The sequence below is a fragment of the Eumetopias jubatus genome, unplaced genomic scaffold, assembly GCF_037043125.1.
Source record: "Eumetopias jubatus isolate StellerSeaLion01/CBP00866 unplaced genomic scaffold, mEumJub1_p1.0 scaffold_5, whole genome shotgun sequence".
In the NCBI taxonomy this organism is placed as follows: domain Eukaryota; kingdom Metazoa; phylum Chordata; class Mammalia; order Carnivora; family Otariidae; genus Eumetopias; species Eumetopias jubatus.
This window is the reverse complement of record NW_028274811.1, coordinates 73,996,820-74,013,754: the sequence shown is the minus strand read 5'-3', so window position 1 is coordinate 74,013,754 and position 16,935 is coordinate 73,996,820. Positions and strand designations below refer to the sequence as shown.

Here is a 16,935-nt window from a genome sequence, read left to right as displayed (position 1 = left end):
CGCAGAGAGCAGGCGACCCCCAGACACTGGGAGGACAATGGCTCTGAGGGAATAGCCAGGTACCAGGCCTGCCGATGGGTCTGGGGCCCAGGGAAGAGAAGGTGGCACCCCTGAGGTCCCTGAAGAGACCCTGGGCCCCTGGGAGGAGCCTGGCCACATGAGCGCCCACAAAAGGAAGGAAGTGAGTGGAAGAGGAGAGAGAATCTGCCCTGTGCTTAGGCAGGTGGAAAGTGAAGCCAGGGGCTGGGCAGGACAAGCCGCCTCAGCGCCCCCCTGCCCCCGCCCCCACCCCGCCCTCGCCCCTAAGTACATTCCTCTTGTTGACAGAGATCTCAGTAGCTCCCTCTCTGTGACTCAAAATCTGGGTATCTCATTTTGCCATTTAATTTTAGTAATAAAAAGAGCTGCTTCTGGGAGTCCATCTTCTTCCCTCTGTCAATTACATGATGCTGGGGACTCCACAGACATGCTGATCATGGAAGGGTCCCTCGCTGGCCCCAGCCCCACCCCTCCTGATGGAGTTTCAGTGTAAAACTTCCTGAAGAAAAGAACAAAATTTTACTTTAAAAAAAAAGTGGTGTTTCCCGGATTGATTGATTTAACTTACTGCACACAGAGGGGTCAGAACTGAACCTAGAACAGAAGACTCTGCTCCCCCCACACCAGGGACTGTGGGCTGGCCAAGCAAGGGACAACATCACAGTTTCCGGTGCTACAGCCCCTGCTTGAGGTGAGCGTGGTAGCCCAGTTATTACACCACTTCATTCCCAAACACTGAAAACAAAGGGGCACAAACGGAGGGTTAAACAGAGAAAAATACCCTCCTTGAACCTGCAGTTTGAAATCTGGGTGTGTGCTGGAATTTGCTTTCATGGTAAACTGATGTTCAAGGGTCCCAAAGTCAAATGCTTATGGCCATAAAGAAGCAGATGCCTCCAAGACAGGAGCTAGCATGTGGCCTGTAGCAAAAGGGAGTCACTGTCCGCCCTGCTGAGAGGGACAACAGCTCCTCAGCCCCAGCTGCTGCCACAAATCCATGCGACCAGACTTTTCAGAGAGAGGTTGCAAAACCAGATTCTTCTGTGAAATCTCCGGATTTTTAAGGGTTGGGAACTAATTCCATTAAAGTAATCACAACCGCAAACACCCATCAACCGGGTCAAGTCAAATGCCCTCAGAGCCACGTCAAGATTGGATGCGAAGTCCCAATTTCAGTTTCATTTCCTCTAAGGTGATTTCCATGTTTTATGAGTGATTCTGTTTCTGCGTGAGTGTTGGTGGCTCTGAGAGGTAAAACAAGATTGGACTCCTAAGAAGTCACTGCTGGCTCAGCACCCTCCCCGGTGCTGGTCTGCATCCTTGATGCTTCCCCAATTTGACTCTGGTCTCTGCCAAAGGGCAGGCGCTCCTGAAAAAGCTGAGGACAACACCGACACCCTGGATGTAGCTATTGATAAAATACAAGTATGCAGGGGCACCTGGGTGGCTCAGTCGTTAAGCATCTGCCTCCAGCTCAGGTCATGATTCCAGGGTCCTGGGATCGAGCCCCGCATCGGGCTCCCTGCTCCGCGGGAAGCCTGCTTCTCCCTCTTCCACTCCCCCTGCTTGTGTTCCCTCTCTCACTGTGTCTCCCTCTGTCAAATAAATAAATAAAATCTTTTTAAAAAAAAGGAAATAGAAGTATGCAGTCCTTGGCGTCTCTAGCTGGTGACTCATACCAGACTGAAATGACATTGGAGCTGTCTCTTTAAAACTCGAGCATGCTACCAGGCAAACTCCTCCTCCGGGGAGGTTCCCTTAACTGAGAGCCAGCTGGCCTGGCCATCGGTTTACTCCCGAGCAATACCGGCAATTGAGGATTCCTCCCCAGGAGGCAGCTGCCTGTCAGGATGGCTCAAGAGTTTGTGAACAGCAAAATCCAGCCCAGGAAGGTGGTTGTGTTCATCAAGCCCAACTGCCCCTACTGCAGAAGGACCCAAGAGCTCCTCAGCGAACTGCCCTTCAAACAAGGGGTTTTGGAGTTTGTCGATATCACGGCCACCAGTGACACAAGCAAGATTCAAGATTACCTGGAAACGCTCACAGGAGCCAGAACGGTGAGTTCTCAAAGGCTGGGCAAAAGGTTCTCAGATTCTCTTTTCTTGTGGGGGCTGTGCAGGGAATCCGCCTGTCCTTTCTCTAGGACACCGCTAGGGCTCCGGCACTCAAGGCGCCGCCGGAGGGTCTGCGGGATGGGGGAGGGCGACGAAGAGAAGACACCGCTCCAGGGAACAGGCTGCAAGGTTGCAGCCAGAGGTCCTCGCGGACCCTGTGCCCGTGCGTCCGGGTCAGCGGGCCCAGCCGCTGTCCCAGGGTCGGTGAGCTATCTGGAGTCTTTGTTTCAAGCACTGCCGGGAAGTGACAGTTTGCAGTTTGCAGGGCTGGGGTCGGAAGGTGGGGTGCAGGGGCCAGGGTGACCTATGCGTTTCTGTTACTGAATGTGGGAATCGTATGCACTCTTTCTTCCGTGTTCACTTGGCCAAGCAGGATTTGCTGTCCTTCAATCTTTTCTCGAAGCTTTCTTTAACCATAAACCCAATTAGCCCATCCTTCCCTATCTCACCTAACTCCTCCCACTGGAAGAATCTAAAGGCTCATGATTTGCCCCTTCTTCTCTGAGATGCTTCCAGGTCTGTGCTAGTAGGGAGTTCAGGGGCCAGAGTTCCAGCCTGGCTCTCACAATGGCTTGCAGTATGATCCTAGGCAAGACACCACCTCGGGGATCCTCTAGGACCTCCCCGGCTGCAAGACCAGACCAGAGCAAGGGACTACCAAGTCCCCTTTGCTCTCAATAGACCATGAGCCCCTCTAAGAACTACTTTTCTCTACCTAAAAAGGCTTCCTCTGCCTCAGCACCCCTGGCTTCTGGCGGGATGGCCAGGCAGCCAGCTTGCCTGAGTCTGTTCTGGCGCTGGGTGGGGTAGGGGCTGGCCCACCAGCTCACCCCAGTCCCCCTCAGGAGGCACATTCTCGGACACAGTGTTTGCAGAAGCACATATCCTGCTTCCGTTTGAGTTTGACTCACAGGCTTTTGTCTAGGTTCTGAGCATAAAGCACTGGAGGCTGCTTCTCCTTGCCTCTCCAGTCAGAGATCAGTATTTTGGCACAGAGGGAGGCTAAACCTGTTACCCTCTTGCCTCCAGGGCCCCAGCTGTGAGCTGAGGACTCCTGTGTCTGAGAGGGAGTTCCTGCAGCGGAGGACACAGTGGTCAGAGACTCCTGCTGCCCGGGGCCTGAGAGCCAAAGGGCAGGACAGTCCCTGCCAAGGACCCTGCTATGACGGGTGGATCCCTCTCAGCCAGTGGCTCCCAAACCTTCCTGCACATTGGCATCACACGGGGAGCTTTTTTTAAAAAATCTGGATGCCCAAGTCATTCTCCATATCAGTTAAGTCATTTATCGGAGGTGGGAGCCAGGCATCAGTAGTTTTAAAGATCCCCAGATCAAAGGGTACAAATTCTCAGTCATAAGATGGGGAAGTTCTGAGGATCTAGGGGACAGCAAGATGACTGTAGTTAATAATACTGCATTGTATGCTTGAAGTTTGCTCTGGAGGAGGTCTTAAGTGTCCTCACCACTCACAGACAAAAGTTAACTATGTAAGGTGATGGACATGTTAATTAACCTGATTGTGGTGATCATTTCAAAATGTGTATGTATATCAAATCATAATATTGTAGATCCTCCATATATATAAATTTATTTGTCTATACCTCAATAAGGCTGGGAAAAAAAGTTTATTTCCTACCAAAAAAAAAAAAAAAGATCCCCAGGTAATTCAACGTGCAACAAATTTTGAGAGCTCCATGTCAGCCTGGCAGCCTCTCTTCTTTAGCTGGAGACACCTCTTCATGCATTCATTCGACACATTTTTTTCCCCTATCTCTTCATAAAGCGGCAATTTTTTAAGTTTGTTTTTGAATTCTTAAAAAGACCTTTCACAGGTTCTTGAGCCCTGAATGCATTCCTCCAAGGGGAAGAACAGATCCTTTTACGGGGTTGCCTTCAGGTTCCCTTCCAAGGAAGGGTTTACTTCTGAAGAGATGAGAGATTTGGAAGTCATTGCTCTTATTTACCCTGTAATGACCTATGGTGATGGGCACATAGCAGGAGCCCAGCAGGACCTGACTGGTTCTAGAAACTTGTGTCTTCAATCAGGCCGTGTACTTGGAGAAACTGTTTGGGTTTTGCCATGGCAAAAACTCTTCGATCAGCACTTCATTTATTCTTTCACTCATGCTCTTCCTTTATGTAGATCCAAGTTTCTGACCCTTATCATTTTCCTTCTCTCTAAAGAACTTCTTTGAACATTTCCTGCAAGGCAGCTCTGTTGGCAACAAATTTCCTCAAGTTTTGCTTGTGTGAGAAAGTAATTTCTCCTTCACTTTTGAAGGATAATTTTTTTGGGTGCAGCAATTTTTTGAAGCACCTACTACATATCAAGGCACTTTTAACCGCCATGAACAGAACAAAAACTGCTGCCTTTGTGGAACTTACATTCTAGTAAACACAGTAAGTAAAACAGTTTGTTGGAAGGTGGTCAGTAATAAGTGCTATAGAGAAAAACTAGGTAGGAAAGGGAGGTGGACAGTAGGCAGCAAGGTCCAGTTTTAAAGGAAGCCATCAGAGCCTCACTGATTTTAGATCTCTAAAGGAGGTGAGAGAGCAATGCAGGCAGAAATTTAGCGGTAGAAATGTTCCAGGCAGTGGGAACAGTGAGCGCAGAGGTCCTATGGTAGAAGCACGTGTGGCAAGGAGGCCTGTGTGGCTGGAACATCGTGAATTAGTAGGAAAGTAGGAGGAGATGAGGTTGAAGAGGTAATGGGGTAAAGCTGGGAAGGCTTTTCAAGCTGTTATAAGGACTGTGGCTTGTGAAGTGCAATGAGATTCCACTGAAGAGTCTGGAGCAGGGGAGTAACCCAAACTGACTGAGTTTTTGGAAAGGGTGGTGGCTGTGGGGATAAGTGAGTGTAGGAAGGCCAGCCTGAGGGCTGAAGCTGGGAGACATCTGGAGGCTACAGCAGTTACTCAGATGAAAAATGATGGTGGTCTGTACCAGGGACATAGCCAGGGAGGGGTGAAGAGTTTGTGAAGTAGCTGAGTCGCTGGCTCAGAGCGAGCCCCCGGGAGCACAGAAGAAGCTGCCTAACTGGGGTCGGGGCCAGAGACAAGTACACCAGGACAGTCCAAGCCCCACTATCATAAAGCTTGCTTTTACGATGGCAGTTCTCTTTCTGCTTCTTGACAGTTAGAGACTCTCAGGTTCCTGGAAGAGGGCGCTGGGGCCAGGAGGGGAGGACACGGAGCATGTGTTCCTTCATCCTTCCTCAGCAGAATCAACTGATAGCCGCTGGGTCACTGCAGCTCCCCACACTGCCCTGGGGGGCCTGTAGTCCCACCCCTTTTGGAGGTTCCAGTAACCACTCCGCTGTAAGTGGTTTGGCTGTTGCCTAGCCTAGAGGGTGGGCGTAAGGGCAGAGGGGCCTTTCAGCTTTAGGGCAAACCAGCCCCTTTGCCAGGTGGGGTCTAAGGAGAGACTCCTGCTCCTCGGGGCACTCTCTCCAACTAATTCAAACCCTCTCAGCCAACACCCCGGTCAAAGGTGGGGATGTGGCAAAAGCAGTAGGAGCCATGACCATTGCTCAGTTCTCTTTGAAAATATAGACGTTCAAGAGTGAATATATCTCCTCCTTGTTTAAAGCTCAGGTGATTTCAGGGCACCTGGGTGGCTCAGTCGGTTAAGCATCTGACTCTTGGTTTCAACTCAGGTCAAGATCTCAGGGTCATGAGATCCAGCCCTGCTCAAGCTCCGTGCTCAGCAGAGAGTCTGCTTGAGATTCTTTGCCCCTTCCTCTCCCTCCCCCCTGTCCCTCCCCCCACTTATGTGTTTGCTCTCTCTGTCAGATAAATAAATAAGTAAATCTCAGATGATTTCTATTTCATTAGGCAGTGCCTTTAACAGAAGGAGCTTTGCAGTATAATTATACTAAAATTACACTGGGATTCGGTTCTAGTTACTGCTACACTGACCACAGCCAAGTGTTCCTGGGCTGATAAAAGCCAAAAGGCCCCCAATAATTTGGAGTAGTGGGAGCTTTGTTCTAAAATAATGGAAGGACCCAAGGGAAAACTTAGGTTTCCGACCTACTCTTTCCACAGCTATTCTGTCCGCTGATAAAAATAATGTTGCCCTGATGGTGTTCCCCATTTACAAAGTCCCCACACAGCCATGGGGCAAGTGGGGCAGGCAGCGCTGTCTGTGACTGAAGAGTGCATTCGTGCACTTTCTCACTGACGTGCAGCTTTGTGTGCTCTTTCCCAGTGTCCAGGCACAGGAAATAGCCATAGAAATGGGGTGCAGATTCGTTTAATATCTGGATAATTAATACCTTAATTTTTAAAGCTCACTACCACCAAGAACACCTTCTTAATAAAAACACTGTAAGAACTTACTGAAGTAATTTTGCCCTCTTTCTCATCTCTCTCATGCTCTAAAAAATTCACTTGAATCATTATGCCTTCTGAGGAAAATCAAACGCTTTGAAAATATTTTTACTGCCTTCTGTCTTTCATCTCTCCTGCCCCTTGTGGTAGGTTCTTAGGGTTCAGGAAGAGGACCTGCTTGCTTCTCAGTCAGGTGACTTGTATGGTTTGTTTCTTCATTGCCAGTCAGCTTTTCTGTACAAGTTGGCCTAGAAGTTCTAGAAGTTGTCTGGGCCACAGTGAGAGGACTTACTCCTCCCTTCAGGACTCTAAAAACACTCGGGAAGCTAGCAGCATGGAGGGAGCCTGAGCGTGACCAGAGAGGATCGCATTCAGCAGGGGTAATGACTCTCAGCAGGCCTTGCCTTGGGTGACCCACACGTGCCCAAGGGTGAAACAAAGCAGCTCTTACTCCCAGAACGACAGCACTTGAACATCTGATGTTAGGCCAGGGATGAATAAAGGAGAGTCACATACCACCACCCCTTCCCCAGCTGAGGACAGAGCTCACAGCAGAGAGAGATGACAAATATACCGTGAATCTAACAATCAGGGACCCGGACCTAATGCCAGTACTCTTCTAGCTGTGTTTAGAAACCAACTGCTTGAGAGACTATGGACTCTGAAAAACAAACTGAGGGTTCTAGAGGGGAGGAGTTTGGGGGGATGGGTTAGCCTGGTGATGGGTATTAAAGAGGGCACGTTCTGCGTGGAGCACTGGGTGTTATACAGAAACAATGAATCATGGAACACTACATCAAAAACTAATGATGTAATGTATGATGATTAACATAACATAATAAGATAAAATTTAAAAAAAAAAGGGAAACCAACTCCTTCCTGGTTGTCGTGACTCAGCCTCAGGGCTCAGGTGTGGTCCCAGCTGCAAAGACACCAGAATTCAACCAGGGTGGTCTGGCTGCAGCCAATCGAAATTCTTTCCCTCAGGGCGCCTGGGTGGCTCAGATGGTTAAGCGTCTGCCTTCAGCTCAGGTCATGATCCCAGGGTCCTGGGATCGAGTCCCACATCGGGCTCCCTGCTCCTTGGGAGCCTGCTTCTCCCTCTGCTTCTCTCTCTCTCTCTCTCTCTCTCTCCGTCTCTCATGAATAAATAAATAAAATCTTTAAAAAAAAAAAAAAAAAGAAAGAAATTCTTTCCCTCAAATGTGTTTCTCAAGAATGAGATTTTTAAGTTATTTTTACAAATTAGACAATCTCACGCACTGCCCTCTCCATATGATAAACATCTTGGCTTACAAACATTCTTTGATGAATAATTTTACGCTTGTAACAAAGTTCTGACCTGAAAGAACATACATGAGGAGGTTGTAAAGTGATTCTAAAAGCTTTGGATCATGGGAAATTTTTAAAGGAAGGAAAAATGTCATTCTTTCTAACCTAGTAATGAAGCTCCTTACCTACCTTAGCTTGTTTGCTTTTTTAGGTACCTCGGGTCTTTATCGGTAAAGATTGTATAGGCGGATGCAGTGATCTGATCAATATGCATCAGAGTGGGGAACTGTCGGACCGGCTAAATCAGATTGGAGCTCTACAGTAATTCTAGGTGAGTGAAGGGTGGGGTGCCCAGCCAGAACACTGGGAGATGGTGGAATTCTGCTGGATTTTATTATACTCCAGAGAGGCAGTTGGGTTAGAGGAAGAGTGATGCGGAGTGATTTATAGAACTGTGATGTCGTTTAGGACTTTACAAAGAGGTTGTGTGGATAGGAGGAAATCCTTTTAGTTGACCTTCATTTAACAAATATTTATTGAGCACTTACTATGTGCAGACACTGTACGAGGCACTGGGAATAGGGAGAGGAACAAAAAGATAACAGGGAACCTCTCTTCTAGAGTGGCAGCCCGACCAAAAACAAGTAAGTAAATAATTCCTGACACAAATTAATAAAATAATGTGATAGAACAAGGCAGGGGGTGGGGAGCAAATTTAGAGCTGATATGGTGAAGGAAGGTCCTTCTCAGCTGGTGGAGCTGAGACCTGGTTGACAAGAAGGAGACAGCCATGTAAAGATAAAGCTAAAGAGCTTTTTGGGCAGAGGAAATAGCAAGTACAAAGGCCCGGAGCTGACAAGTGTGGAACATGCAAGGAACAGAAAGCAAGCAAGAAGAGACTGGGTGAAGTGCAAGGAGAAGGAAGAGCAGCCAGAAGTACGGGCGGGGAGCCGGGGTACAGAGGCCAGGGTAAGCAGTTTGGATTCTTCTCCGTGCAATGTTGAAATCAAAGTAATTTTTGCATTACCTGTGTTCACGCTGTAAATCAATTTAATCTAATTGGATTCCCAAATGTCAAAACAAAGTTTTCTGCAGTTGTCACCCAAAGGAGATCCTTGGCTGAATGGAAAGCCATAGGGTGATGAACTCTTCAAAAAAGGAACCAGGGTACTTTTTGGGGTCTGATGAGCTCTTTTTTCCCCTCGCTCTCATTATAGTTAGGTAGTTGCCAGTAGGCCGGTTCCACTCACTGACAAGCAGAGAGACTCAGTGGGTTTTTCCAGTCAAAGGAGATTTTGACTAATGTATGGTTCTCAGACCAAAATATTTTTTGAGGGATATTTATTGCCCATTAATTAATAACTTACCCTTAAGCAATGTGTATATGTAATTTCTGGTGCTTAACTCAAAACAGCAACAGAAGTTACAAAAGAATTTCTGAAAAAGTATAATTGAATACCTTGAAATGAAGTCGTCAATACCATAAAGCTCCTAATCACAGTTCTTACATCATTGCAGCAAGTGAACACTAAATCTGTTTGTGGCCTCACCCCATATATCAAAGCACTCAAAACCCAATTAACTGTGGTGCCAAATATTTTCTATTCTGGAACACTTTTGAGCAATTTAGGCTTAGATTAAAAATGGAAGAAAATTAATGACTTTGTTGGGAAGATATGAAAGACCATTTCCCCAACTACCTCTGTGTCAGGGTGGGCGTTAGAGTCCCCCTTATTCACAAGGTCTATTCGCACTGTCCTTCAGCATTCTATGATCTCAGTATTTTGCTGCCAACTGTATCTAAAGGCCATCTGTAAGTGTGCTCAAATAGCAGGAGTAAGTATTCTGGTAATGGAAAAAAAATAAGGGGACTTTATATTTCCATGAAAATCCACTTCTTTGTATTTTGTTTTTCTGGCAGAGCAGATCCCAGGATGATATCCCACTGAGAGCTGGATGGCACTTCAATGATAACCACACTTCCTGGTGGATGGATCTGCGACTAAAATCCACAGCAACTGTTTACTTAAAATTCTTAAATATATGAACAAAAAAAAAGGGGGGGGGATTTTTTTGGCGAAAAGAGCTTCCTCTTGTTTTGACTCAGTATTAAAAGTGGACCAACTTGCCCCAACCCACAGGTCTGAGAAGGTTGATGGATATCTTGGGTTTCTTCTCGATTGGCCCTTTGGGTTCCAAAAGACCATGACAAGTGATGGCTTAGGATTCACTCAATGACCCAAAAAGTTGTCTTTCTCTTTGGCACATGTCTGTTCCTAACTGTCCCATATGCTAGGACACCTCTACCTCTAAGCCAGTGTTTCTCAACTAAGTTTATCCCAGGCCCCCCAGGATGAATCTGTAATTGGTTTTCTGCTACTGCCTGAAAGGTACTTTGTTGTGTTTGACTTTACAGAATTTGCATTACAAAAACAATAGGTCTTTTGAATGTGCTTTTCCAAGCTACATGGGTCTCCCAGGTCATGATCCCCATCCCACCCCATCTTATCTTGAGAATCACTGCTTGGAATCAGTGTTCTTAACCTTGATAAGTCACAGATTCTCCTAGGAAGTGTTCAACAATTCCTTGAAGAGTCTTAAGGAACTAATTTGAGAAACACCACATGAAAACTTAAGCGTGGTTGGTCTTCACTTGATGCCACAGAGATCACAGCTGCTGCAATCATGGGCACCTCTGTTATGTAAGATGGTCGTCCAGGTAATCCGGAATAAGTGTGTATTAACTTGTTTAGATTATGAACAGAAGTAAAATACAACATTTAAAATGTTATCACAGAAAACTTGCAAACCCCTCCCCCAAGAATAGGTCTGTGAAAGTGGCCATATTTGAGAAACATCATTCCTAAATGATTTTTTCTCTCTCCTTTTTCCCTCCGCTCTGTGAAAACTTGAGTCCCTTATTGTGAAGTTTGTTCTAGAATTGGGATTTTAAATTAATTTTCTTCTGCAGTCTCTAGTGTGAATGGTTAATTGACAGTAATTTTTGTCTAATTCTTTCTATGTTCTCATTACCTTGAGGAGTAATATTAATTTGAACTACACCATATTAAAACGTTATTCGTGTTTGTCCCCACCATTATAAATAAAGGCATATGCTATTGTCCTTCACTGAGTACAAATGGTTGATGTGATTTTTAAATTTCATATTGAAATGACAAATAATTTGAATATGTCAACACTAACCTATTGAATAATGTTTAGAATCCTATAATAGTTTCATTTCACATTCTATTTTTTCCATTTCTTACCTAATACCCTTCAACCAAATGGCTGTGGATGATTGTGCAGGTTACGTCCTGCACAACACTGTGAATGCCCCCCCTGGGGGTTGTGCAGTGTGCAAAATCCCCTCCAGACCATTTGCCCATACTTGCTTTCACACTTCATCCTCAAACACCCCTTCTTCACCTTCAATTTACTTTCATATTTCTCCTCCGAGGCCTGATTTACAGATTATCTCCCCTGTACCTACCCTCTCCTCTCACTGCCTTTGGACAATAAAACGCCACTGCTGTCTCTTCTGTATCCTAAAGCATCTGCATACTGGTACTTCAAAACTCTCATAGGGTTGAACTGCAGTTAATCCTCTGTACTGGTCTCTTGCCAGATTCAGAAATACTCAAAGGCAAGAGTCTCGACTTAAACTTCATTGTATGCCCAGTTTCTAGCACAGATCTTTTTTTTTATCAAAGCAATACATGCATGAGATTAAAAATGTCAAACAATAGTGAAAGTTCTTCCTATTCCACCCATCTGCAAACCCTGTTTTGACCACACATTTATCAGTTTCATTTAAGCCTCCTAAGAAATGTAAGATAGGGGCACCTGGGTGGCTCAGTTGGTTAAGCGACTGCCTTCGGCTCAGTTCATGATCCCGGAGTCTTGGGATTGAGTCCCACATCAGGCTCCCGGCTCAGCGGGGAGCCTGCTTCTCCCACTGACCCTCTCCCCTCTAATGCTATTTATCTCTCGCTTGCTCTCTAATAAATAAATAAAATCTTAAAAAAAAAAAAAAGAAATGTAATATAGGTGCCTGAGTGGCTCAGTCGGTTGAGTGTCTGCCTTCCGCTCAGGTCATGATCCCACGGTCCTGGGATCGAGCCCCGCATCGGGCTCCCTGCTCAGCGGGGAGCCTGCTTCTCCCTCTCCCTCCGCCCCTTCCCCCAACTTGTGTTCTCACTCACTCTGCACTCTCTCTCAAATGAATAAATAATCTTAAAAAAATGTTAAGATCTATTAGACCTATATAAGAGTGTGTAGAATGCATAGTTCTGTGTAAATGACCAGCCATATATCTGCCTCCTCGGTTAAGAAATGAAACCCCTCTCTAACAGAGCCCTTCTAAGGTACTGCTAAAGCACCAGAGAGGCCCATGTGCCCCTTCCCAACATATCCCCTTCCTCCCTCCACAGAAGTAACCACTAGCTCATTTTTGTTGTAATCATTCTTATGCTTCTCTATAGCCTTACTCCCTAAATCTCCCTAAGCAACACATTTTAGTTTTGGAAAAGCAATAACAAACACCAACCCAGCTGTGTAAGGCAAGGGCAATATTATCACCATCAGGTGAATGGCCCCAGGAGAAGATAAGCTGAACAGAGGCTCAGAGTCTTCCACTGGCTTCGGTTTCCCTGGGGGTTTACTAGAGGGGTGGCCCTGAATGAGTCCTTGGGCAGCCCAGGTATCCCCTGGTGGGAAACCTAGTGTGGGAACAAGTCCTGGGCATCCCCCAGAAAGAGAGTCCATGGACGTGGGCTGCTATGCATTTTCTTCGTCTGCAGCCGCCCTCCAGCTATCAGCAGCGGGTCAAAGCGCAGCACTTGAGCGGCAATGTGGCACACCTGGACCCCTCAGCTAGCGCAACGTGTGGTACGAAGAATGGAAACGTCATCAGCACAGGGCAAGCTAAGTACAGGTAAGGATCTGCTTCGGGCTCATCTGGGCACTCTCTGCTCAAATTAGAAAAAAAAAAAAAAGATGCAAACTAGAGAGCCATCAACGGCTGCAGTCTGGGCTGGTTGCCCTCTATGTCCGGGCATGGCTCTCTGCCTGAGAGCTCTCTTCACTGCCATTCTGAGTACTCTATTTCTCTCCTGGGCTGGATCTCCTATTTCCCTCTGTCAGTATACATTTGTTACAGCTCAACTGCTTTAACAAAGGCATACTCTCTCTCCGGACAGTCCAGAGGCAGGCAGGAGGCTTTGCTCCACGAAGTCACAGTCAACCCAAAGGATGTACGCACCACTTCCACTCACGCCTCATTGGCCAGAACTGGGTCTATGGCCCCAGTTAGCTGCAGGGAGGCCGGATCATGCTGTCCCCACTGGGAAACCCCTTGCCCAGCTAAACTCCGAGAGGTCTACACCAAAAGAAAGAAGGAAAGTTGGCAGATTGTGTCTTTCTCTTTTTTAGTCTTCTTTTTTATTTTGGAAGACCTATATCCTCCACGGTTTTTAAGAAAGAGCATGGAAGGTAAATTTTTTGAAACCCTGCTTGTCTAAAAATGCTTTTATTGTACCTCCTATTTGAACTGATAGTTCACCTGACTATAGCTTCTAGTTGGAAGTCGTTTTCCTGCAGAAGTTTGGAGACACGGCTCATGGTCTACTGTTTGCAGCGCTGCTGCTAAGTCTGAAGCCATTCTCATTCTTGGTCTTTTGTAGATGACCTGTTTGGTCTCCTTATTATTTTTATACTCCAGAAGCATATAAAATCTTCCCTTTAAGCCCCATGTTCTGAAATATCATGGTGATATGCCGTGGTGAGAGTCTATTTATTTTCATACATTTTGGGGAGTACATGGAGGCTTGGAGGGTCCATAGGCAGTTTTATTGAATTATTTGATACTTTCCTCCCTTCCATTTTCTCTGTGTTCTCCGTGTGGAACTCCTAGTAGTCAAACATTGGCTTTCCTGGACTTGTCCTTTAATTCTTGTTCTATTTTTCTCTTATTTTTTTCCCTGAGGGATCTACTCATCTTTATCTTCTTATTTTTCTAGTGAGTTTTTAATTTCTGACATCAGGTTCTTAGTTGCCAACAGCTCTTCAGTATTATTTGAATGTCCCTTTTTTATAAGATTGTTTTTGTTTCATGAATGCAGTATCTTATCTCTCTGAGGTTATTGTGATTTATTAAAACTTCTTTACTGAATTTTTTCCAACTGTGATTTGTTTTATTTCCCAGAGTTCTTTCTTGTTCTTAGTTGTTGTTTTTTTCTTTTTCCTCTTGTTCTTGTATTATGAATGCAAACACATTTTTTTTTAATCTCTCAAAGATACTAATTATACTTGGGGCTTTTCTAAAAGCTTTCTTCTGATTCCTGCATTCTCTCTTTTCCCACTGAGTCCCTATTTTCTATTTCTGCTTTATATTTGAACCATTCAATGTTCTGCCCTGAACATTTGAGATCTGGCTATCTGCACCTATTTAAGAGTGAGGCACCAAAAACTGGTTAGAAGATCTGTGTGCATGGATTGGGTTCATCCACTGGTGACCTTCACCAGTCTTTGTGCAAATGTTACTTTCTCAACAAGGCCTCCCACATTAAACTCTATTTAAAGTTTCACCTAACATTCCCTCTCCCTCTTCCTTGTTTTATTTTTCTTTATAGCATTCATTACCTAATATAGCATGCAGTTTATTTTGTTTGCTGTTTGTCTTCACTAAAATGTAAGCCTCTTGAGGCCAGGAATCTGTGTCTGTTTATTTACTGCTCTATCTGCAGCATTGAGAAGACTGGTTGCCCATAGTAGGCATTTGATAAATATGTTAGATGTTTGGATGGATGGATGAATGAATGATCAGGTGAGGATCCCCCAATGGTTAGTTCTGGATGTTTTTCTTTTAAGCCATTGGGTTTTCCCACTTTCACAGCTAAGGGGTTGGGTCTGGGTGCCAGGTTCTGGCTGCCAAGCAGGGGAAAGGGATTTGGCAGCCCCCAGGCCAGTGTGCAGTCTCTCCCGTAATCTCCTGTTACCCATCAGCTCCTTGCTGAGTAATTCTGTGTGATATGCAGGAATAGAAAGGAATATCATCTGAAGGGCACCAGAGGTTGGCACAAGGGGTTGGCAGAGAGAGCAACAAGAATAACCAGACAAACAATTCAGAGCCAAAGCTCTACTCCTGTTTACTTTAAAAAGAAAGTGATTCAGTCTCCTGCACATGTCCCATTTTAATAACGGCTGTAGATCTGCTGCTTCCAGCCTGGCCCTTGGAATGGGACAGCCGTTCCAAGTTAAAGGCTGTCCAAAGACGGCCCTTAAGGGGAAATAATACGTAGGGTGATAAATGGGTCTGTGTGGCCCAGATCACACTATTTATATCCCCAGTGAATATTATTAGGCCGTATCTTAACAGAGAAAGCCACGCTCCCTAACTCACTGTACCACAGTTGTTGTTAGCAGGTTCTGGGAAATATGTTAAAGAACCGGCCTCCTGAAATATTTTAAGTCAAATTTCTTTCTTATATTAATAGCAGTCTTTTCTTATTAAATACATTCAACACTTGAATGGGTAAAATTTACTTTACGAATTAATGGAAGAGAATTCTAGCCTGGTCCATTGAAACACTGGTGATATTTAAACACATTACACACAGATTTGTATTTGCTGTCCCCAGGTGACTTCTGGTGAGCTGTGCAAAGCTGAAGGGGAGAAGAGAGGAAGGGGAATTAGGAGAGCCAATGAAAGTACAGTACGAACTTTGTGTCACCTTTCTGGGGTTGCACCCGGCACAACTGGGGTTTGGTTCTTTCGGGCTCTTCCTGCCCAGTCAAGGTCCTCCCTCCTTGCCAATAGGACTGGAGCCTCTGGGTGCCCACGGCCGAGCTTTCTCAGGAAAGAGCAAAACCACTGCCTTCTCGATTTTCTCCTGGGTGCCTTGTGAAACTTGGCATACTTTATAAGTAAAATTACAGGTTGTTTTTAAGATGGGGATTTTCTATGGCCTTTCCTTATTATTCTTCCAAGTCATCCTGAGGATCAGGTATGAATGTTCTTCAACACAATCTGCCCTGACTTCTAACCAAAGGTGTCGAACAGGGACCAAAGGATCTGCTCTGGGAATGAAGAGCCGACAACTCCCGGGAAGTCAGAGAATTCAGCCGGAAGCTGTGGCCACGAGGACTGTCCCCTCGCATCTAGAATGCAACCCCCATGTGTGGCAAGAGCTGACTCGGACTGCCTTGAACCAGCCACTTGCTTGGAAGATGCCACTCGCAAACCCAGTCACTGGATGACTGGAGAGTGCCACAGAGCACAAGGGAAGAAAAGGATGGATTACGGGCTGCCTCCCAAAAGGGCAGAATGTGGGTATAGCCTGAGACAGACAAAATGCACACTAACCAGAAAGGAGCTGTGCTTCTTTCCCCAACCCAGGAAACCTGAGGCAGGCAGAACCGCTGGAGGGGATAAATGTGGCTCTGGGCCACTTCTGAGGACAACTTACCCCACCCAGGTATGGCCCAATGGCTGACAGACTGTCCCTAATACAACCAGAAAAATTCCCCTTGTCCAAATGAAGGATGGAGCAACGAAAGCAGAGTGCCCCTTCAAACACACCCTGAGCTGGCAAGAGAAGAGAAATCCCCCTTTATAGGAATTTGAGGAGTGAGGGATATGTGTTCCCCACTAATGAGATCATCTTCAGCATCTTCTCTCCACTGGTTCTTCTCTGACTTCCGGAGAGTGGGCCCTGTGAGCTGTAGAGCCCTGGTATGGTCTCAGGGCTATTGAGAGGGTCCGAGAATATACACAGATATTCTCATTTTCCACAGGTATATATAAAGAGGTGCCTTTCCATGTATCTTTTACTGCATCTGTTTTTTTCTAATATTTCAATAAAGGTGAACAATTGGTTTACCCAGTTTGAAGTTTTTCTTGGTTTATTTTCTTGTATTGCAGCCATAGGGGCATATATATATGAAATATATATATATTGAAATATATATATGAAAATATAAATTCATTTAAAGAATCACTGCATGTACATAAAATTATTCAGAATACTTAGTTTACTTACTTAATTAATTTATATTATTATTTTTCTACGTGGGGCTTGAACTCACAACCCTGAGATGGAGACATGAGTTGAGATCAAGAGTCGGACACTCGATAGGCTGAGCCACCAGGCGCCCCAATACTTAACTTACTCTTAAAAA

The 16,935-nt window shown here is 45.5% G+C and overlaps 1 protein-coding gene across 5 annotated transcripts; it reads left to right on the top strand.

The window, feature by feature from the left end:
- Positions 1 to 1,792: 1,792 nt before the first annotated feature.
- On the top strand, positions 1,793 to 16,640 carry GLRX (glutaredoxin). 5 transcript variants are annotated; one of them, XR_015768194.1, is made up of 5 exons: positions 1,793 to 2,096; positions 7,967 to 8,086; positions 9,682 to 10,474; positions 12,558 to 12,691; positions 15,396 to 16,640. XR_015768194.1 is itself a non-coding variant. In XM_088023400.1 (3 exons), exons 1-2 carry the CDS (start codon positions 1,890 to 1,892, stop codon positions 8,078 to 8,080), a joined length of 321 nt encoding a protein of 106 aa, XP_087879526.1. In that variant the 5' UTR covers positions 1,794 to 1,889; the 3' UTR covers positions 8,081 to 8,086; positions 9,677 to 10,884. The 5 variants fall into 5 exon arrangements, 3 of the variants coding, with proteins under 3 accessions (XP_087879526.1, XP_027945112.2, XP_027945113.1); XR_015768193.1 differs by having other exon boundaries at positions 1,794 to 2,096; positions 9,677 to 10,474; XM_088023400.1 differs by lacking the exons at positions 12,558 to 12,691; positions 15,396 to 16,640 and having other exon boundaries at positions 1,794 to 2,096; positions 9,677 to 10,884.
- The last annotated feature ends 295 nt before the right edge of the window (positions 16,641 to 16,935 follow it).